The 22,863-nt window shown below is 32.3% G+C and overlaps 1 protein-coding gene across 1 annotated transcript in view; it reads left to right on the top strand.

The window, feature by feature from the left end:
* LRRIQ1 (leucine rich repeats and IQ motif containing 1) overlaps nt 1-22,135 on the top strand; it is a 102,878-nt gene extending 80,743 nt beyond the window's left edge. The window contains exons 24-27 of the mRNA XM_088055542.1: nt 3,624-3,747; nt 5,307-5,367; nt 10,183-10,303; nt 21,996-22,135. Of these exons, the coding sequence (XP_087911668.1) occupies nt 3,624-3,747; nt 5,307-5,367; nt 10,183-10,303; nt 21,996-22,135 (446 nt within the window). The remainder of the gene's footprint in view (nt 1-3,623; nt 3,748-5,306; nt 5,368-10,182; nt 10,304-21,995) is intronic.
* The last annotated feature ends 728 nt before the right edge of the window (nt 22,136-22,863 follow it).

Below are 22,863 nucleotides of genomic sequence, written 5' to 3'. Positions count from 1 at the left end.
TTCCCTTTAGTTCACTTAACGGGTTACCCAGAGGTAGTGTAATTTAAAGTACATCGTAGGATCCATTTTTTAAACTGAACGTGAGTCATACTGTCTCAGAGCAAACTCAGGAAACAAATTTGACTGATTAAGGATGACATTTTTCTGGATACCAAAGTTCAGGTCCGTAGGTTTACATGTGGATTTGGCAACCCAGAAAAGAATTTGTTACTTTCCTATAATATGCAGTTCCAAAGAATTTTCATATGCCAGGGCTTTTCTAAGTTCTCCCTATTTGGATGCTCAAATTTTGTAGGAAATTGCCAGTAGGTGGCCCTGACTACTGCAGTGTATCTGGCCTAAGTGCTCTGTATCTGTGTGGATGATTATTTGGCAACACCTAAAAACCATTACTGTATTAATGCCAAGTGTAAGACAATTCCAATCTTAAATTATTAACATGTGTGTCATACAAAAATTAAAAAATGAAAGGTCAAAGAGATTGAAGTCTTAGAGTGATAATCTAATGACGGTATGATACTTTAAATACCTCTGTAATTAATTTGGGTTTCGATGCCTTCTTTGATGTATTTCTGTTTTCTTTGATAGTCTTGGAGTTGTCCACATTTAACAATTAAAGATTATGGGTCTGATCCATTTCAAAGATGCAGAAAGCTTACAGTTCTTTGGAACTTCTATGAGTGTTAATACTTCCACAAAATCAGGTCCAGGTTTTTCCAAAACACATAGCTCTAATTTAACAAAGCTACCAAGCAAATGCATGTTAATGATACTGGTACACGAGATTCTTGAACACATGATGTTCATAAGTGGAACAGAAAAGTGATAATGCAGTGTTTTAATTCATAACACAGTTTTGTTTGGTTTTTTTTTGGTAAGAATTAAAAAGCTAGATATTACTTTTAAAAAGCAAGTTTATGAGTATGTTCCAAATAAGAAAATAGAATACAGTTTTCTGGAACATTATAAACAAATTATTGAAGATCCTCTGCCCATTTGAAAAAGGCACTGTTAACACTAATATGAACAAGAATATTCTGTCTAGTAGCATATGTAAGTATAAGGAGGAAAACCTTATTGTTTGCACTTTTATCTTGGCAAAATTTTTGTTTCAGTCATGTTTCAATAAAGATAAAAAAATAAAAAATAAATTAAAATGTTTTTTAATAAAACCAATTGTGTTTCAAACATAATTAAATCAAAAATAGAAACTGCAACTGATGAAAATTATTAAAAATAGTTTTGGAAAATAAATGACTGAATTTAAACTATTCATATTCTTTGCAATCTTTATTATAGCTTATTGTACGTTCATCTTCTTTCAACCATTGCTGACACACAGACTCAGACATGAACTTCTAATAGTGGTTTATCCTCTATATTGATTTTCCCTTTAATGGAGAAAAAGATAAAAACACTTTAGTGAATGCATAAATAATTCAAATCATTTTAATTGCAAGTCCTATTTATCCTTAGAAATATAGTAACACTGGGACAACTTTTCTGGAAATACAGATAAGAATAAAACTAAATAAGCTTTCTTGGGAAATTGTTTCTCATTGGAGAGCATGTGGAAGGTTTAATCTCCAGATGAAGTGCTCTTACGAGGTCACTCACAATGTGTCTTACTCTAGTTATAAATCAGCATCTGCTTTTGAAGGAAGGGCTGTAAGGATACCAGTGTAGCTGTGGACTTGGAACCTATACATTTAAAAAATGTAAAGGTTAGATAACTGTACTCTTGAACCAGGAAGGCAATATCATAAATTTAGAAAAAAATAAGTAGTTCCCGCTTTAATAAAGGAACCTGATGAACAGTGTAATTATCAGTCTTTTAATATTTGGTACTGATTAAGTAATTCACTGCTTGAGTTTTTTAGTCAGCCCTCACACCCTCATTTGCATAGATATAGTGGCTGTCCATCCAAGATTTTAATTTTCTGGCTTCTTAGGGAGCTAAATGAGAGTTCTTTACATCAAATAAGGATAAATTTTTCTGTCTACATTCTAGTCTGTGGGTGACTAGCAAGACATATGTGACTTTATATTCTTGACCAGGACCTTGCCTTGAACACATTCAGCCTAAGAAGTGGATTTGGTTTGAATAGAGATTCCCTATATTAAGACAAATAAACAAGAAGCATTTGTATTTCAGACTATGAAATAAGCAGCTTTGATACTTTGACTTAGAGCTAAAATTTGAAAGCAATGAGCTCATGGCAAAGCTAGGTAAAATGCCAGTGAGGAGCTGTATTTTGCAGTTTATGCAAAGTAAATTATAAGTTTAAAAAGTACTACAGGTAATGTACCAAACCCCTTAAAAGGTGAATTGGTGATTATCCTATAATTTCAGTTTATAAAGTCAAAACATGAATGAAAATTATGTCACTTTTGATATCTCTGTCCCCACCCCCTGCCATCCCTTTGCAGTTACTGAAAGTTAAATCATCCACAGCGAGCAAATGGACTTGATGTTAAGTGGTCTTTGCTGGTTCAAGCGTTCCTGCAGTTTACTAAAAACCTTCTAGCACCTACCATATTCACCTGTCAGTGATGAAAGAAGAATCTTTGAAAGAAAAAAAAAAAGGAATAATTAGTAACAGAGGTGATAACTCAGTGTTATCTGAAATTGTGTTAATTAATAAATTATTTGATAACTGATATGTTATCAGTGTTATCTGAAATTTCAAAGAGAAAAACAAAAAATATTTGTACCAAAAAAAAAAGAGAAAAGCTTTCAAATGTCTCATAAAAGCCCTGAGTTGAAGATGCTAAAAAGATACAACTTTAAAAGTTGATGTATGAGGGTAGAAAATAAAAAATTATTCTAATCCATGAACGTCACCATGCAACAATGATGGTGCCTCTGCTCACTCTTCCAATTCTGGCATCTTCTTCCTGATGCTTCTAACCGTGTTTGTTATTCAGCAGTATGGTCCCAAAACTGATGGATCTCCAGAACTGTACATTTTATTTTTTTCCCATAATGCCACTGTTTTATTCTCTATCTTTAGATGTCTTCTGTTATCCAGAAGTAGGTAGTATTTTCTGAAAAATAATATTATAGATTCAACTGCTTTGGAATTCAACTCAGAAATTGCCATTAAGATGTCCTAAATGTTTTAATATATCATATCAGTAAAAGACAGATAAGGGTAATAAGATTTCCGTGTGTTGACTCTTGCATATAATGGTGATTTGTTTTTTTAACCTTATAGATTGCTAATTAGAATTGTAAGTATAAATGATTGCATATTTTTAATTATGGAGATAGCACAATAAGCAACATTCATGGCAGCCATAACAAGCAATTTATGCATAATATATACTTCTACATGAATTTCTTCACAAAGGATAGATTTATTTCTCAATAAAATAAATTTATTCAGAAGGCAGATATTACATCCCAAAAGAAAAAACAAACCATAAAGTTAAAACTAATACAAAATTATTTCTTAAATGTATCTGAAGACATTTTAAATAGTAGTACTCTTCATGAAAGTGAAGTAATTGCCTTTTTTCTTTTCCAAGAAGCCATGGGTTCCAAGTTTTTCTAGGAAATCTTAAAGAAAATATATTTTAAAATAATAATGAAAGACAGAAGTATCTCTCTTCTTCCCCAGGTAAAGAAATTTCTCAGCTGGATACTACTTTAGATGAGAAATTACAGAGTAAAGGCTTCACGTACCAATGGCTTCATGCACAGCTTTTGGATTATGAAACAGCCAGTTCCAGAAATACGAAGTGGTGAGGTCATCGCCTTTAAATTAGATTTTTTTTTATTTTAAATTTGTCTTGTAAAGTGAAACCTAAGTTAATGGTTCTAAAATAAACATGACTGTGCAGCTAGCAGACAGTGCACCATATTTCCAGGTCCCAAATATGGCACCCTTTAGAACTGGCAGTCATTGTATAGATACTTCTTCCACATAGAAATTGAAATTATAAAATGTTCAGAATCTTATAACAAATAACTACTTAGTTTTACTTTAGCAATGCAGTGGGTTTTTGACTGCAAAGAGTGTAGAAAAAGGTGCTTATTCATCATATATTTTATAATGTTATTGATATACGTTATGGTTTTATGTAATTAAATCAACTGTAACATTAGCTATATTGTTAGATTTGATTAAGAAAGTTAAAAAAAATACTTTTCTTTTTAGCTAAATAATGGGTATTTATATTTTGTCTTCAAAATATAAACCCAGTGTTTACATCTTTATACTACATTGTACTAAAACGTTGTAAACATGTTCCTTCTATGTTCAGTTTTGGTTATTAAACAGGTAAAATGTCAATACAGTTAAGGGAAAGGTTCATGTTGCCTAAACTAACATGAAGACATAGTAAGTATATTTTGGTCATAAATTCAATATAAGGCATTAGTATCTTAATGAAGTCATTAGTAGACACAATGCCAAGCATCTCTAAGAAAACCAAACAAAGTGTCAGTAAGGAAGCAATGGGTTTAGTATATTAATTTTATTATTATTTTCATTTAAAATGTATTTATAATTAAATGGGCTGCAAATTGTTCTGTCTTGTGCAGAAAAATATGCCACATATCCTGCTTGTATCAATGACTGTAGAAACTATATGACAGACATATTCCTTAGGAAATATATATCTGACTTTGCAGAAATATTTATCTTTCAGCCATGGTCCATAGTAGAGAAATACTCAAAGTGTTTGTTTAAGATAGCTTCCATGACTTTTAATTTGAATGAAAACACTGGAATACAACATGTATACAACATAATGATGTTTGAAAGTAAGAAGACACAGAAATTTATAAAAGAATTTTCTTAACTATTATTGTCCTACCTCTGCAGGTGTATGCTATGCGGTAGTATTTGTTCTGACTTTTTTAAGGGTCATGATATCATTTTTTTAATGTGCCAAAAGTCCAACTGCTCTCCATTCAAACTTCATTGGTAGACAATTTAGAACAGCTGATATACTTATTCAACTGAAAACAATTTTATTCCTACAAAAAGTAACATGAAACCTGGCTTTTCTACAAGTTATGTGAGCACATACAAGAAGTCATGCTGATTAGAATGATTTAACTTAATATTTTATTATTTGAATAAACGCTTGTTAATTATTTTTAAATCAAGTACAAGAAAATTAATAGTAATTGTTCTGATACTTTATCAGTTAATATTAATTTCTCTGATACATCTTAATCATGGAATTGTTTTAAATAATTAAGCAGGATTTTTCCTGCAAAGATTTCGTGCAGGTATTTTAGTGAGGCCAGTACAGTGGGAGTTACTGAAATTTTTGTTCTACATTTTTCCCAGCAGTCGTTTTTTGCCTAAGATAGATCCTGCGATATGTGACAATAGACAAGTACAACTTGTGGTAAGAACTTGTTTCTTTGTGGGATTTTGCAGAATTCAGGTAATTCATGTCCGTACCTGGTGTAAAAACAGAAGAATTTTTGGATTAATATAATTCTGTAGTGTTATGTCTGTTTGGCAATCAAGCCATCCCCTGATGGAGATAAGAAGAAAATATTTTAGCACAGAAGCCCATTGAGGTGCATTGGGTTCTAGCTTTATGATCTGACACTGAGTTTAAGACATCAAATGCTGCTGTATGTTTTTTAAAGCTTCTAAATCTGCATTTGCAAAAAAAGCTAAAAAAAAAATAAATATGGTTCAGTACCAGCTACATTATTTACTGAAAACATGTATTCTTGTCAATTGAACAACTTTAAATATTCTCCAATTCTGTGTATAACATCCCTAAATCATTCTAATATGCCTTCAATGTCATTTATTGAAATACAGTGAGTTGGAATTGTATATTAATATGGTGACATTATTAAAAACATTGCGTGAAGTCAGACTTATTCCTACAATTTCTTTTTAAAATTTTTTTAGATCTTAAAATGGTCTCTGCCCTTTTCACGATTCATTCTTTTTGCAGTATTTTAAAAAAAGGGATTTTCTGAAACAGGTAGTTCAGTAAATTGGCAGGAAGGGAAATATGAGCAATTTAACAGTTTGAAGATTTACGAAATTGAAAGACTGTGTCAGAGACGCCCAAAAGTTCCTTTAACAGCAAGCAGTTGTGATACCTACAGGCCAATATATACTCACTCCATTTCTAGATGTACAGACTTTACATTTTGGCAAATTAGCAATATTCGTATGGATAAAATTTTGTACATTTTAAAAAATAGGGAAAAAATTTAGAAGCTTGGCAGAATTAGTATTTTATACTCATATAGATGATGTAAAATACTGCATAAGAAGTACTTCCCAGTTAGATGATGTGTTATATGCCTCGTTTGTTCAGTGAGCAATCTTGCCCCTTCTACCCTCTTCCCTCTTTACCTTCACAACCTATGCAATTTATATCTTTTGGAAATGATTCCATAAAATTCTCAAATATATGGTCCTCATAAAATTAACCTTTGAAGAAAATGTAATCCTTTTAAGCCCTACATGTTACTGTTGCTGTTTTCTTTAAGACAGATTTTGTCAAATATTTTTCTCTGGCAAGTGCGTCCAATTCTTAGGTTCTTCTAAAATTTAAATGGCTGAAATCATGAACCAAATGTCTGTTGTAGGGTTTGATTGCAGCAGCACCAATAGTTATTTGTTAGGTGGAGTCTAAAACAGAAAATTGAGCAAATCATAATTTAATAATATTATCTAAATTACATATTATGTAATTATTGGTATGCATATGTGCACATAGGTAGATTGTATGTTATTTACACTAAGCAGTTCTGTCCACAAAATACTGCTGCAATCCCACAATGGTATTATGTGGTGTGCCCACATAACTGGCAAAGTTATGGAATTGTCACAGCCTGTGCCACATAATAACATAGCTGTTCCACATGAATGAAATACAGAGAAAAATGCAATAGAGTGTTCAGAAAATAGAAAATGGAATAAAATGTATCTCTAATGCAGAAACCAGTACTATACAGGCAGGAAATAATGATGTGGTTTGTACACACAGACAGCTGGAGAATTTTGGTTTTAAAATTTATATGTGTTCTCTCTTAAAGGTTGAAATGTGAACATACTCCTACTGCTTTGGCACAGTAGCTTATTTAAAAGCTATGAAATCATGATAAAAATCAAGTTAACAGCTGCAATCATTATCAAAAAAGTTATTGTAAACTGAAAGTGGAAAATATATATTAAAAGCAAAATGAGAGAGAGAGAGAGAGAGCAAGCTTAAGAAGAGGAAGCATTCCTTGGCATTTCCAGTAGTTTATTCCGATGCCATATGCTCAATCATGAAGTTTTCTGATGTGCTATACAATCCCTTCTTTTTATATGTTCCATAAGTGTTCCCTGCATTCTGAAAGCTTCATATAATTTTCTAAATGATATTTTTGCACATTCCAGTAATTTAAGTCTTTCTTTTTCATGGATACAAAATTGCATTTCAATGGTTGTATAAAAGAGTAAAATCAACTCACTGGGGATGATTGCTTTGTAGTAACCTGCAGTAAATCTTAGACCTTATTATGTTAATCTTGGTCATTTTGGTGATTTTTCTCACTAGTAATACCATAGCAGTGCTCAGGAAGGCATGCTGACTTACAGTTTAATCTATTTTAAATTAATATGATTTTATGGAATGGCAGGTCATATAGACTTATTGATTCTTTTTTTATGAAGTTACCTACAGGGTTAAACCCTTTCACTATTGATCAGTCTGTCCAATCATTTAGGTGCAACTTGAATTCAAGAGCACCTTTTATCTCTGAAGGTTACAGAACTGCTTGATAATTTTACCTAGAAACAGACAAATATACAAGTGCAAAGCTGTCTTCAAGGCAAAGATTCCTCCTGATTGATATTAATTTTCAATTAATTAATAAGAAAGGTTTGTGGTAATAAAAAAAATAGCAAAAAGTATGAAGAGTTAACTGTGCTGATCACTACAGATGGAAGTCCAATACTAAGGACTGCAAAAAACTGCCAGTATCCTAAATTTCTTCCAAATTTTGGTTCTAAGTCATAAATGAAAATGGGAAGGTTTTAATTAACTTCAGAGGACTTTCAGTCAGCTTTAAACGGCCAGAATTAAGTTTGCTTCAGTAATTAATACAACCTTAAATATTACTCTGACTGTAATTGAGTGAAAACACTTATCTTTATTTGAAATAAAATAACAGATATTTAACATCAGAGATCAAGACAGCCTTATTAAAATCTAGCATATAGCCTGAATATTGTCTACAAGTCGATGAAGCCTTAGTTTCTAGGATGGTAGGGATTGGATAATAAAATCATGGAAAGGCTAGATGTATAAAATTCTGTGGTCTCCTGGGTCTTTGGGAATTGAGACATTAAAAAACTTCTTTTGTGTGTTGAAACAGGTTAGATAGAAATAAGAATGATCAGTTCCCTTGGTTTGAATCTCTTTGAGCATCACAATCATTGGATTATTTCTACTAGTAAAAGACTAAAAACTTTTAGTTTAAAGATTTTGAACATAGGAAGCTCTCACAAGCCTAAAGCAACTGTAAATATTAAGGCCAAAAAAAAGAGAAATAATTCGCAGGGTAAAACTTTTTTTTTCAAAGTTTCTTGGCTCTGCTATGGAAGAGAAAATAAAATATTGATGTTTACAGCAATAATAAAGACTAGCTGTGCAAAGCAAAACTTTAAATTCTTCATCATTATACATATAAAAGTAAGCATCAGAAAACAAGGGATAAACTTTCTGTCCAGACACAAAGGGTATACAATCACTAAGGAAGAGTGTAAAATCTCTGTATCTTTAGGGTTTTTGGTTTGAAAATGCATGGACTTTTTAATGAATTTTACATTAAACAGTGACTGAGTAAAGACAAGGAAATGAAACAGGTCTCCATTTCATCTGAGTTCTCTCAGTTAGACTGGACTACAAAGCCTGTCTGCACTGGTGCGGTGCTGCTTTTGGTACAGTGAGGTAGTTTGAACAGGAAGTCTGGAAATTGTCTCCTCCAGAATGGCCTACAACTTCATGGTAACAGCACTTTCCTGAGAAAAAGGGAGCTGTGGGCTTTAGCCCCCTGAAGAAGGAGTTGAGACCCAGTCTCTTGATACCTGGTTGAGCAGTCTTGCTACTACAGTGTTAGGCAAAAGTTTAGTTACATTACCACTAGCAGAGTCTTTCCTTTTCTATAGTTTGTTTTTATGTTAAAAAATAAATACCCAGTTAAACACCTAGCTTCTGAAAGACACCTAGCTCTTCACTCCAACAAGGGGAAAGACTTAATCTGCTTTTCTGGACTTCACTTCTGAAGGTCCAGAGACAAGAGAAGTATACCCTTACATTAAGTACTTCCAGTTGTCTGACTCTACAGTTTGGATTTTGTAGATTGTTCATCAGCAGTATCTGATTTTTCTCCATCATTGTTACTGGCCCTCAGTATCTAGTTATTGTTAGAGGCCGCTTTTGGTGCTGAATAGCTTTTCGTTACATTCTTCAGTAAATGTGAAGTTGTTTCTGCAAAAATAACAATCTTCAATTTACAGTGGGTGGTATCGTCCAGGTCAGTTTTTAAACTTTGCCCTGCATGTTCCCAAACAGCATTGCTAAAATGAAATATGATTTTCATTTTTCTTTTGGCATATTTGTGTGCAGGTAACATGCCTCATGCCAAAACATGCCACCGCTGGATGTTAGAAGTTTATAATTAATATAATACTCTTGCCTAAAGTATAATTAAAATGCTGTCTGATGGTTATGGTTAATTAGCAAAAAACCTAAAAGATTAAATTACTCACTGGGCCTGTGACTGATTGAAGTGTCCTGGATAAAACATAAATATTGCAGGAAATAATCCAATATGACATCTCTGACATTCAACTATAACTTAAATTATAGACTGGTCAGTAAATGATCTTAAGCTGTTTAAGGTTTCATCAGCCCTCTGCTAGATTGATTTTCTTCAAAATTACTGTACTAAAATGTTTTCTTTTGTTGTTGCATTGACTCAGATCACAAACCACAATTTTAAGATCGGCTCTTATTTACAAAAATGCTTTGACATAGTGCATTTGTTCAGCCTAGGCAACAAAAAAGGATTGTGGTATCATTTTGAAGAAGGTTGTTTGACAGACCCTGTTTGTTTATTTGGAGTAATGTGAGCTACATTCAGAAAATGTTATATTTTGTTTCATGATTGTGTACATTCTCTCCCACTGCTTCCAGGCAAGCCCTGTAAGCAGAGAAGACATGGATTTAGACCTTGTTTCCATGGCCGGTGGAAGTGCTTTGACTGAGAACAGAGAAAAAAATAAGCCGCCACACAGACACTCAGCAAGATCCTCAAGTAAGTTATGGTTCTTCTCAATATCAGTATTAAAGATCACTTTAAAATGCTAAGTAGAACTGAACATGCTTGGAATCCTTAATAACACATGCTGCTTATCATTCTGTTTCTTTTTTTATCTAAAGCCTTTTCATACATTTATTAGAGTTCTGTTTAAAAACTTTAATATCAATAGACTTTCCTCTTGTGATTTTAATGGGAAATTCCTTGTGATTGTATTGTAGCTCCTCTCATGTCTGAGTCCTGAGAAATTTTCCCGAAAGTATGAAAAAGATTTTTTTTTAATCTTTCTCTAATTTTTTTTTTCCAAAAGAGCTTTGGAAAATGCATGTTTTGTTACCTGAGCCCCAGATCACGGCACAGATTTCTGCCATGTTGATTACCAGTTATGCTGTAGTATATGATCCCACTGAACTTATTATACTCAGTAGTAGAGGATCCTTTTAAAGCCTTATAGTTTTATCACTCTAATACTCTGGAAGGTAACAAAAGAATCTATAGAGAGAAAAAAAATAATTCTTGAATGTTATAAAATTATAGAATATTAAGTTTCATGTCTTATTTTGTGTAATATAACTGAAGAACTGCTGATTCTGATAATATAATGTACTATTTTTTTCAAATAAAGAAAAACATAAACCTCCCATAAGCACATTACAGAAAACATAAGTTGTACAAAGTAACTTCTGGAAAATTATCAAAATTCCTAAAACTTTTTAAGTAGTGAAGTTTCTTCATTCTTGAAATGTTGTCAAAATAGGAATTGGGTACTTCATATAATTTATTTATATAAATTGCTGGATTTACTTTTTGATTATGTTTTCATATATGCTGAATTTCCACTTTCAATAAAAAAAAATAAAATTTAAAAAAAACATGTAAAAATACTTGAAATCTCTATTTTCCTGACATACTTTGTAAAGGCTTTAGAATAAAGATTTATTTACATTACTTCACCACAAGCAAAAATTGATGGTGACTCAATATGTTTGTGCTTATTCATTTGATTTAAATTCCTAAAATTAGATTACATAAAATTCATCATAATAGTTTAATTGTACCAATGGAGAAAGAACATAATTCTGTCTTTGTGCCTGCCATCTTAGAAAAGAAAAAAATTACGTCTTTAGTTTTCTTGTTTTTCTCCATTGGCTAGTGATGAAATTTAAATTAGATGAGATTCCTAACTTCTGAGATCCAGAATTTAGGTGAGACAACTCTAAATTACTGATGTCAATGACAAAATTATCGTTATATTCATACATCCAGAATAGAATGTGTCCGTATCTTGAATAATTGGGTTAAATAGTATCCACTTCATTCATATCAGTATATAACTTAGACTGTAATCTATACTGTAACTCCATTCAAAAATAAATTAATATGAACTCTTTCGACATGTAGAACTTGCCTGTGTGGATCTTGGGAACAGATTTTTCTTTGGAAAAGAAAAATGTGTCATTGCATTAGACCTTCAAAAAGGAGTGATTAGGAAAGGAGCAGGAAAGAACAGCCAACATGCAGAGTCATAAATGTGGGGGGGCGGGGGTACAGAGAGGGAGAGAGTTTACAATGTCTGCTAATATGGGTATACTTTCAAAAAACACACCTCTACTACACCGTACCTATGTGTTCATTCTTATTTCAGTAGTCCAGGAACGAAGGGAAAAAAAAGCCCAGATCTTATGTCTTTTTAAATATGTTTCTGCATATGTGTATGTATAACTTTTATCATCATGGATTTAAGAAATTAAACAGTGATCATACATTCAGTTGCATTGCTTATGATATATAAAACCAAACATTACTGTCACCTTTGTACATTTCATATGCAGTATAGAAACATGTTTACTACATTATTTATGTTTGCCAAAGACTGTTGCTTTTCAATGATCAGAATAAATCATTAGCCCCATGATATCCTGAATCTGAAAACATTATAAATTTACCTTTACTGAGAATGTATTTGTTATGAAATGCTTTCTTGTTCTATAGTCTCTCTTGGTTTTGCCTTCTGAAATATTAAATGAAGATGCCTAGGAACTGTTTCAGTGCTTTAGTAGGCATGTTCCCTTTGATTTAACCTGCAGTTGTATTGCAGACTATTATAAAGAAGCTGTGACCTTAGATGTGCTGTCATTTCAATAAATCCTTAAATCAAGTTCTTGTGCCATGTTTTCAGGAGATCTCAACCTCAATGATTTCACAAGGTTTAATGAATAAAGTGTCACTGAGTTCACTTTCCAACATCCATGGTTGTGGTTGCTCCTCAGAATTCAATTATTGTTAGGGATCAAGAGCTGGTTTTTTGGGTGTATCATACATGTTCCTTATATATAACTTGTAATTTAGAAAATGTATCAATAAATTGTTGAGATCTTACAGGCTGAAAAGTCTAGAAATACAAAATAATGGATTCTTAAATATATTTACTAAAAAAACCCTCTCAAATTCATGTGATACTGATAGAAAATACCTTTCATATGTATAGGGATATATGAATTATCATGTGTTTTTTAGGGCAAAGCATAAACACTTAAAAGTTATTAACTTAATTCACAGGGGATTTTAAAAAGGTTAAGTGAAGATTTTAAGAAATATTTCTGTGAACTTCCCAACTTTTATGTTTTTTTCTGTAGATCTTTTTTTCCAAAGACAGGTTCTTTGAATTCTGGATTAAACAATTTTAAGTTTTTTTAAAAGCCAAATTTCCTATTTTTTCTGAAAAAATTGTATGGGATAGATTAATCCTAAACTAACTTAATTCTGTGCCTTGACAAAGCTAAATTTATTTAGTAATAAAAGGAATGCTTTTAACATTGTATATCTCAGTTTAAGGAAAGCATATGTTTACTTAAAAGTATTTGATTTGCTTCCCTGTTACATGTTCAAACAGAAAACTAACTGTTCATTAAATTGGCCAAATGTTTAAAAAAAAAATGTATAACCTAAAGAAAGAGTAGCCATTGTTCAGCTGGAGTAAATAGTTATCTGTCTAATTTCAGACTTTGCTTCTGGCACTGGCCAGTACATTATGATCTAAGAACATACTTATATTATGTTCTAGAAGGAATATAATATTCCTTCATAGTGACTGCTTTTTTCTCCCTTGTAACAAGTTTTTCTTTTAAATTTCTTGATGTTACGTTTTTGGGGTGAGGCTGGTTGGGAGGCAGGCGGGTCTGACCATTCTTTATCTTTTTTATTAACTTCATAAACATTGGTGTGAATTTCTGGTTGCATTTTTTGTTTTAATACTTTCCTGAACACTAGTATTATAGTCAGCATTAAGTTGCAAGATGAGCATGGAAATATTTTGCAAGAGTTAGAAGTTTAGCATTTTTATACCCAGCTAGAAAACATGGTTCTTTGTATATCCTAATATCCAATTTGTGAGTAGGCTATGACAATCAACTACCTTCTATCATCCTAATCTGTTTCTGGCCAACCAGTGTTGGACATAATAAATGAGTCTCCTACATATTTACATTGTCTAACTGTCATCACAATTTTGGGGTTTTCTTTTCTCTGCAAATTTAAACTTTATGTTCATTATATTTGCCTTGGGAACTGCAGTCTTCTGACCAAAATTTGAAGGGGAAATGCAATGGGAGCTGTGCCTCTGCTACTTAAAATACTGCTCAGAATTCTTAATTCTTTTCCTACCTGAATTCTAGCTTTTCAGGAAGCCTCTGATATCAGTAAAATTGCTTTCCAGGAAAAAAAAATTCAATTAATTAGGAACTGAACCTCGTCATTCCTTTGTTACCCTTAGTTCAAAAAGTAGGCCCATGTATATCTCTGGTAAAAAACATTTGTCAGTTCTTGTTCTCCAGTAAACAAAACTTTATATTCTGTTAGTCAGTGAAAATGAATTAATGAAGTTTAATTATGCCTTTCTTACAGTGTAAAGTCTTCCATCTCAGAAAAAAAACCCAGTAACTTTTATTTCACTTTCTTTTTAAATCTTACTCAATTCTTTTTGCTCTTGACAGAACCCCCACCTTGTTTTGGTTTTTTTGCCTCCCTTTCTTTCATAATGAGTATTGTTAGAAACCCTTCAACTTTGTCATAAGCAATGTATGGTACAGACTCACTTTACAAAATTCCTTCTTTCCTGTTCCTTTCTTCCTAGCACCACTATTGTCTATATATTCTAGTTTTGTTGTCTTTCATTCAGGATTTGTAAAAACTCTCTGTGTAATCAGTATCTCATTTTTAAGCTCTCTATGAATTTGCTCATATTTTACCAAGGGGTTTCTTGTGTATATTTCTTTCCTGCATACATATTTTTCTATGAATTGGTTAACTATCAAACAATATATACCTAATCTTTTTGAACACACTACAGAATGACATCTTACAGGATACTGCTTAATTCACTTTGAGGTTGCGTATTAAAAAATTACCTAAATGCAAATTTTAAAAGGCATGTAGAATTTGCTTTCATTGAATTTAACAGGCTAGGGAGAAAAAATTATACATGGTCTCATGTATTTTCATCATCTGTGTTTCCAGTTATGAAAATAATTCAAGAACAGATACACAGAGACATAGTCTAAATTTTAAGTGCTTTTTTACAGCCTCATACTCTTCTACTAGGGTTTGGGAGTTCTTCAGTGTGGGGTTCTTTTTTAAGAGAAACCAGCTTAACAAAAAAATTCAGTTTTGAGACACTGGTTTATAGTTCACTTTTCCACTTAGAACCATGGGCCCATTAGACCAGTGATAAGGATTTCTTATGTCTTATGATTTGAGTAAATAATAACAGTTTTATGTTTCCTTTGCTGTGGGATGTTTGTTAAGTAGATTAAAAAATATTTCTCAAGTCAGTGCACTGAAAGATCCGGTAATTTATGTTGGGCTACTTCAGATTGTTGCACTGGATGGTAAAGATGTGTCTATAAGATCTTCTTTCCCAAGGCACTCTTTCTGTCCTTGTTTCTTTTCATTCTAATTTGTCTCTTTTTCATTGCTGTTTTTTCCACATCTGTGTTCCATAATTCTTTCTTTTACTATGACTGGTTCTTGTTTCTGTCCTCCAACTTATTGCAGCATAAGCTTCCTCTCCCATCCACTCTTCCTTCCCACACGTGCCATCAAGTCTTCTGTTTGTTTCTACAGATCCCAGTCTGATTACTTTTTTCCCTCTCACTCTGTGTTTCTTTTTGAAGCCAGATTATTCATGACAGTATTCCTCAGATTCATTATCTAGTTTAGACCTCCTCCAAATATGGCCTGGTTTAGTGTACTGTTTAGGCAGATCTTGAGCCCAATCTCTTAATGTACTTTTCCTTTGTGCTCTTTCTTATTATTACCTGTATTTTCACTTCTTTTAGTTATGTTAATTCCAAGAGTTAGGAACCATCTAGTGCTCCATAATCCATCTTCTTTATTCTTACACAGCTCTCCTGTGCCAATTCACAATTTTCTTCTTCCCCATGTTTTTCTCCCTGCTCTGTGTCAGTCTCTTTGTCAAGTCATTCTAGTCTCTTGTGCCAGCTGTGCCAGGGCCCTGTTTACCAAATCAGCTTTAGTTTCTCTCACCTTGATTCTGAGTCAGTCTCATTTCTTTCTTGGATTTTAGTTGCAGCCCTTTGCCTCTTCTCTTAGTCTTCTTCCTGTAGGAGTTTAGATTCTTACCCTCTTCATGGCTCCTGCAGCTATTCTCCATCTGCCACAGACAGCATGAAATGAGCAGGCTTTTAAGTTCCCTGACTTAGCACAATCTTCAGCATTATCTGTAGGAATAGCCTTGCTTAGCTCCATGTAATATCATGGTAAAGCATGTTTCCATGTTGACTGTTATTTTAGTGAATGTAGTCCAAAAGATCAAGAATTCTTTCTCTGATCATGGGAAAACTTCAATTTGTATATACTTGATCCAAATTTGGACATATCCTAAAAGGAAGGCTCTTTTATTTGGTAGGTTTCAGATCTCCTTTGCAAAGGACAACATAAATATTTTACATATTTTCTTAGAAGTGACCAACCTTGTGGAAAATTTCAAGCAGATGCTCAATTTCATCCTAAATGGTCAAAACTGGGGAAATAGATGAGCTGGTACACAAAATAGATATTGAGCTTTAATAAGCAGTGGTGCTGAAAGTCTTTCTTTTAATTAGAAAAGAGCTGGTGTTTTACAGGAATGTATTTGGAACACTATGTTTATTATGTTTATTTTAACTGTGTGGAATGTTAATTAATAAATGTTTTTAATATATTCTTGTAAATGGTTATCTCTTTCAACTCCATGTGACTGAGTCATGTTTTAGAGTTCAGATTATTCAAGTATGTAATTGTCAGCATGATCTAGTTAGAAGAGCATCAATGTTTGGTAAACAAAGAAATTTAAATTAATTGTTTCTATAAAATTTTAGAACTAATCTCTAGTCCTACCAGCATGAAGTCATGCAGATTTACAAACAAAATTCACCATCTACCTAAAAAAAATAATCATGATTATATTTTTTCTGCAAATCTCCATACAAAAAGGAGATATATCTTTACATATCATGTTTTATTTAATATAAATTGGTCCCCAGACTTTTCAATGCTATTTAAATATAATTTTTAAATTAAAAAAATATAATGTAAAATTGCATCACAATACATATTTTTATGCAAACAGTGCAACTAAAAAAAAATAATAAAAATCTAACTTTAAGATAGCCGTAAGTAACATTATTAAAAAGTTAACTTTTCTGATATTGTAGCATTTACCTTTTTCACAGACCTGCTAAACCTACCATCTTTCCAGAGCTTAAATTGATGTAAATGCTTTGCTGCTAAGGATTCGTTCTGGTCACTTTCATTAAAATCTTGAGGTTTTTTTCTCCATGCCTTCTTATGCCGTATTTGCTTTTAAGTAATACAATATGTTAAGGACTTTGGAATAAATTATATCTCCAGACACACAATGTTAGGTGGATCGATAAATGTCCTATGACGTCTACTATGCATCATAAAATTCTATCATAACCTTTTTAACAAAGCTTTTCTTCTTGGACACCAAGAATTTCATTCAAAGCATATTGCATATTGCATTACTTATCAAAACAGTGGATATGTAAACCTTGACATTTGTTAAAAGACCCAGGCTTTAACCAAAAAACGACCAGAACAAATCGATAGCAGAATACAGATTAAACAACCAAAAAGTGACTGCTTGGAAATAGAAGCATGTGACATTATGCCAAGACAAGCTTTCAACACATACTCAAAACAGTTTTTTGATATATACAGGGATCTGAAAGTCTCCCAGACTGTACTGGAGCTTCATATATTAAATTGTTAGAAGTAAATGAATGTACAGTAAAAAAGTTTTAAAGCCTGTCCTCCAAAGCCTGCTTTAGTATAGGAGAAATTAAATTGCTTTTCTTGGCTAAGATTAGTTCCCACATCAGTGGGTATTAGAATAACCATGTACCATGTTAAGTTATACTTAATATACTTGCCAGGTTCTATTTAATTCTAGTACAAGTAATGGTAATAATAATAGTTGTCAAAAATATCAGTACTGTATATAGTAAACCAAATATAATTGTTCTAATTTGTGTTTAGTAAACATATTAGTTTACATTTAATATATATCTAATTCTATTTAGTAAAGATACTCAAGATAGTATCTTGAAATTGTGTGACTCTTTCTCTTGCTGCCTTTGGGCAAGGCCCACTAAAAATACACTTAAGGAACATAACATGAAATAAAACTATTGTGATTATGCTTACAATTATTCATAAATCACAAATTCACATGTACTTACCTATGTGTGTATGTATGCATATTAATGAAATATTTTACTCTTTATAGCAAAATATGACTATAAATGTCACCTTTATTTTACCAATTAAGAAATTATTATAGTAGTAATATGATTCACTCATATGCTAGTATGGGAACCATTCATTTGCAAGACACATTGCAGTTTAGGGAGATTGCAAATCCAATCATGCCATAAAAACTGTTCACATCATTAGTAATGCTGTAAGAGAAATATGTAAGGTCCCTCAAAGAAAAACCCAAATCAATGAATATAAGAAAAAATATAATAAGGATTCATTTTGATATGTTTTGGGGATTTTCAGGAGATCGGGTTTGTTGGCTGGGTTTTCTGTGTGTGTTTTGGGGTTTTTTTGTTTTGTTTTTTGTTGCGTTTTGTTTTGTTTTTTTAACAAGACTGTGTTTTTAAGGAACATTTATAGGTTCAGTCTATTAATTCAAAGGGCCATAGTCATCCCTTACCAGACTCTCTTGTGTTCTCTCATTCCCTTGGTCTTGACAAAATTCTAACCATTTCCTAATGGAGGTATCTTTAATGAGTATTTCTGAAGAAAATTGCCTGTTTGAAAATCAGAATCAGAAAATCTGTTGTAAACACAGATATTAACAACAAAGTCGTGGATTTTTTTGGTTTATATGTAACTCTTTTTACTTCTTGCAAGATTCTATCTAGATGCGTACTTTACACTTAAGTGCCAAGCTGCTTTTACTTGAGCATACATGAAATACTCATACCTAGATTTTCACTAGAGTAGCAAAAAGACACGAAGTAAAAGAAAGCACAGTCATTTTTGGGCATATGTATGATCAATCAGTAAATCCTATATTTGCAATGCATTCCATTCATTATTGGATTATCATTATTGGATTAGATATTAGGAAAATTTTTTTCACTGAAGATGTGGTCAAGCATTAGAGCAGGCTGACCAGAGAAGTGGTGGAATCAGCGTCCCTGGAAATGTTCAAAAAACATGTGGATGTGATGCTTAGAGACATGGTTTAGCGGTGGACTTGGCAGTGCTGAGTTAATGGTTGGACTCCATGACCTGAGAGGTCCTTTCCAACTTTCATGAATCTATGATCCTGTTCTAATGTTTTCCTTAATCTATTTGGTCTTGCATTAAACTCTAGGCGAAAGAACTACAGCAAAACCCTTTCTCATATTTGATTAATTCTTTCATTATAAATGAGGTTTCTTTGCTTTAGGACACAATTTTTCCATCATAAGTAATATTGAAGCCACTAGCAGTTACAATAGCCACCAGTGTAACATCTGAGAAATAGCTGTGACATGAATAGAAGTAAGCAAACTGCACTGTGCTGGTGTGATTAATCTGTCCTTGAGAATTCTTCTTCAGGGAATAGGCTGTTGGTTCTCCATGCCAGCTCTGTCTTTCATCACTTCAATAAGACCAGAGCTGATAATAATACCCATCTACTTATCTATTTAGTAGATATCAAAAGTGCTTTATCAGAAGTGCAAACATAATTATGCCAATTTCAAAGATGGAAAGATGGGACATACAAAGGGAATGATTTACAGTGATTTACAACAAACCCCTCTGTAGATATTTCATTCCAAATCAGTTGATCATTCTCTGCAATGGCTTTCCTTTTCTTTGGCTGAATAGTGCTGAGAACTGTGTAAAGGGTGGAAAGAAAGAATACAGAGTTAGTCTGTGCTTCAATTCAGTTTGTCTAGGTCATAATTGTATAATAAAGTTTAAAGCAGATGCTATGAAGTCTGAGACCAGATAAAAAAAAAGAGACCCATGACTGTCAGATGTTGGGAGAGCCTCATTGGGAGAGATTTGTTAAACCTGCATATAGCAGGTCTTTTGGCTTTTGTAATGGAAGAATAATACATATTTCGTACTCATGTAAGGGCAATATATTCCTTCCAATACATTGAATATAATTACAGGTGGAGAGGGAAAAACCCTGTGTGTACAGATTACTGAAATCCACCATGAAAATACTATTTAGCAGTGCACAGAGGTTCATAAACAAGTGAGGTAGTTCACCCACAAATAATCCAGATCAGGCAGTTAGGATTAGGTTGACTGACTGTCTTCCTAGATTGACTCAATCACTACTAGACTAGTTTTCAAATTCATTATTGATAGGCTCTTTGTAGTCTCTGTTTTTACTCTGTTTTACAAATAATGTAATTATTTTTTTGTCAAAATATAGGAAAAAAGAATTCATATGTCTTTTTTACCTATGCTGTGGATACCATGTTGAAGATGAGGGCACAGAAAAAGCATAAGTTATCCCCAGTTTTGTTTTCTGCTTTAAATGTGCAATAACTATTTCCTTTTTGTTTTTATTTTAACAAAAAATTCCAGTCTTAATTATTTTTGTTGTTTAACAATGTTTTCAATTTCCTAAAGTATTTCTTTAAATTAAAGGCATCCAATTTAAAAAATAGTATTACCATGTTGGATTTATTTTGAAGTTTCACTAATTAATCATTTAATTTACTAATTTGAGGGTTTCAATTTCAGTGAATACATTATGGTTCCCAGGCAAAATAATTAATGGAAAGTTTACAGCTTGATTAAATATTTTCTTTGCTCTTTAACAAAAGTCTTTCTGTACTAAGGAGATCTGCTACCATTTGAGGTGTTAAATAAAATAATCCAAAGGCAAGGAAACTGGGAATGCTGTAAAGGCAAAATATCAGAATTTTAAATCTTTAGGAGATATATCTAGAGTAAATTATACATTTTAAGAAAAAAGGAACAAATTACTACATCTGTAGAGCCATAAGAAGATGAATGGTGATAATGTTAAAAATACTTGAAACCTCTTGGTTGCCAAAAGAGACAACTGTTTAATAGCTACATTTGCAATAATTTAAGGATTCATAAGAAAGGGAACTATAGTCTGGGAAAACCTCCTGACACTTAGATCTAGCAGGCTACAGGAAAGCATCTATAGGAAAACAAAGAAACTCTTACTCTTCGAATTTTATAGGTATGTTTTATATATTGGTACATAGAATGATGTTCTACTTTTTTGTCACTATGTATTCTGAGAAATTTAATTTTTCTACTGAGAAGTACTAAAAATTTTAAATATCTAAAATACTGAAACTATGTAATATTTTCCTTTGGTAAGTGGAAAAAAGTTCATAAAATATTATTTTATAAGCTAGGATTTTATATATATACATATATATACTGACAGACATGAACTGCTGCATTGTGAACATCATATCATTCTCTTGCAAAGTTTTGGTTGTCTCCCACAGATATTTTCTTTCTTATAGATGCCAAAGAAAAATACTATCAGGTGTTCATTTATGTTAAAGAAATATTGGTCATGCCTACTGGTTATTTTATTTAAATAATTGTCTGAAGGGTTTTTTAGAAACTAAATTACTCAAGCCTCTGTATGCATGACAATGAAAGTGATTGTTTCACATATTCCTATGTGTTCTTAAATTTTTCTGTGGCACCATCCAGCATCTAAGTATTCCTGAGCTTTGAACAAAAGAAATCTCTTTTATTTGGTCTAATATAACCACAAAAACTTGTTAATTAGCTATAGCTTCTGAACTAGTTCTTCATCCACTTGAAGGATGAGTTTCTGTGTCAAAAGCATTGAGCATCTCTGTAAGTGTTTAAGTTCAAAATGGACAGATAATGGCACTTCTAAAAATATGATCATCTTGTTTAGTAATTTTACTGTCTTTTAGATAAGGCGTTTATTGTTTTTTAAAGTACTACCTTGTGAAAATACTTGTATTTCTTTTGAATGGTGAGCCATACATAACTATAAAAATTGTGTGCTGTCAATTAGACCTAGAAATACTATTGCCTTGGAAAAAATATAATACAGTGAAATTTAGGGAGTTCTGGTTGGTTGGTTGGTTTTTAATTTCATGTCTGTTTTGCTGTTTAGAAAAGAATATTTCTACTCCAGAAAAATCATGTTTGGGTCCATCTCATAGAGAACGGATATCATTTCGAGACCATCCAGTGGAGCTAAGCGGAGGATGGGGAGCAGGCAAAAAAAGGCAAAAGCTTAAAAATATTAGCTGAGTATTGGAGATAACTAGTTGATTTAATCAAACACAGATACACATATGGACAGCTCTGAATATCAATTGTTGTATTGTTGTAATTGTATTGTTGTATATTTCATTTATTACCAATAAACCAGTTTCAGTTAACTACTTTTGACTTACTTCATTATACATGGTTACAGTGGTTTGGGTTTTGTGGGATTTTTTGGTCAAAGTATTTTATACCTGTCAGTAAGTTATCATAGTTTGTGTTTCCAATTGCTTATATGTTCATGTGGTATAGAATGCAGAACTGATTAACTCTACGAGGTTTGCTGTGCAGTGACTAAGTTTAGCTAAGCTAAGCTTGCTTATAAGAACTGGATGAGTCCAAATATAATAAGGATTCATGTGATGTATGTCACATATTGAAACACTGAATTCTCATTTTCTCACAAAATAAAATACATGCTTGCAAACTGTGTTGTGAGCTATAACAACTGGCAATGCCATTCTTAGAGAAGTCTGTTTAGAATATTTTACTGAACCAGTATACAAATGATGAGCATGCACTTTTATTAGGAATATAAGTAGTCCTCTAGATCTTACATCATAAATTATTGTCATAATATAATAAAGCAACCCGTTATGGTTTTATACTTTCAAATACTGTTTCCTGGAGGATTTAAAAAAAATAATAAAAGGTTCTCATTTCATTCTGGGATAATGTAAAATTAGATCTATATGTCACTGTTAACCCAATTT

Source organism: Pseudopodoces humilis, chromosome 5, assembly GCF_049639895.1.
Source record: "Pseudopodoces humilis isolate 2021_Gansu_Grassland_sample_001 chromosome 5, ASM4963989v1, whole genome shotgun sequence".
In the NCBI taxonomy this organism is placed as follows: Eukaryota; Metazoa; Chordata; class Aves; order Passeriformes; family Paridae; genus Pseudopodoces; species Pseudopodoces humilis.
This window is presented reverse-complemented; position numbering and strand designations above follow the sequence as displayed.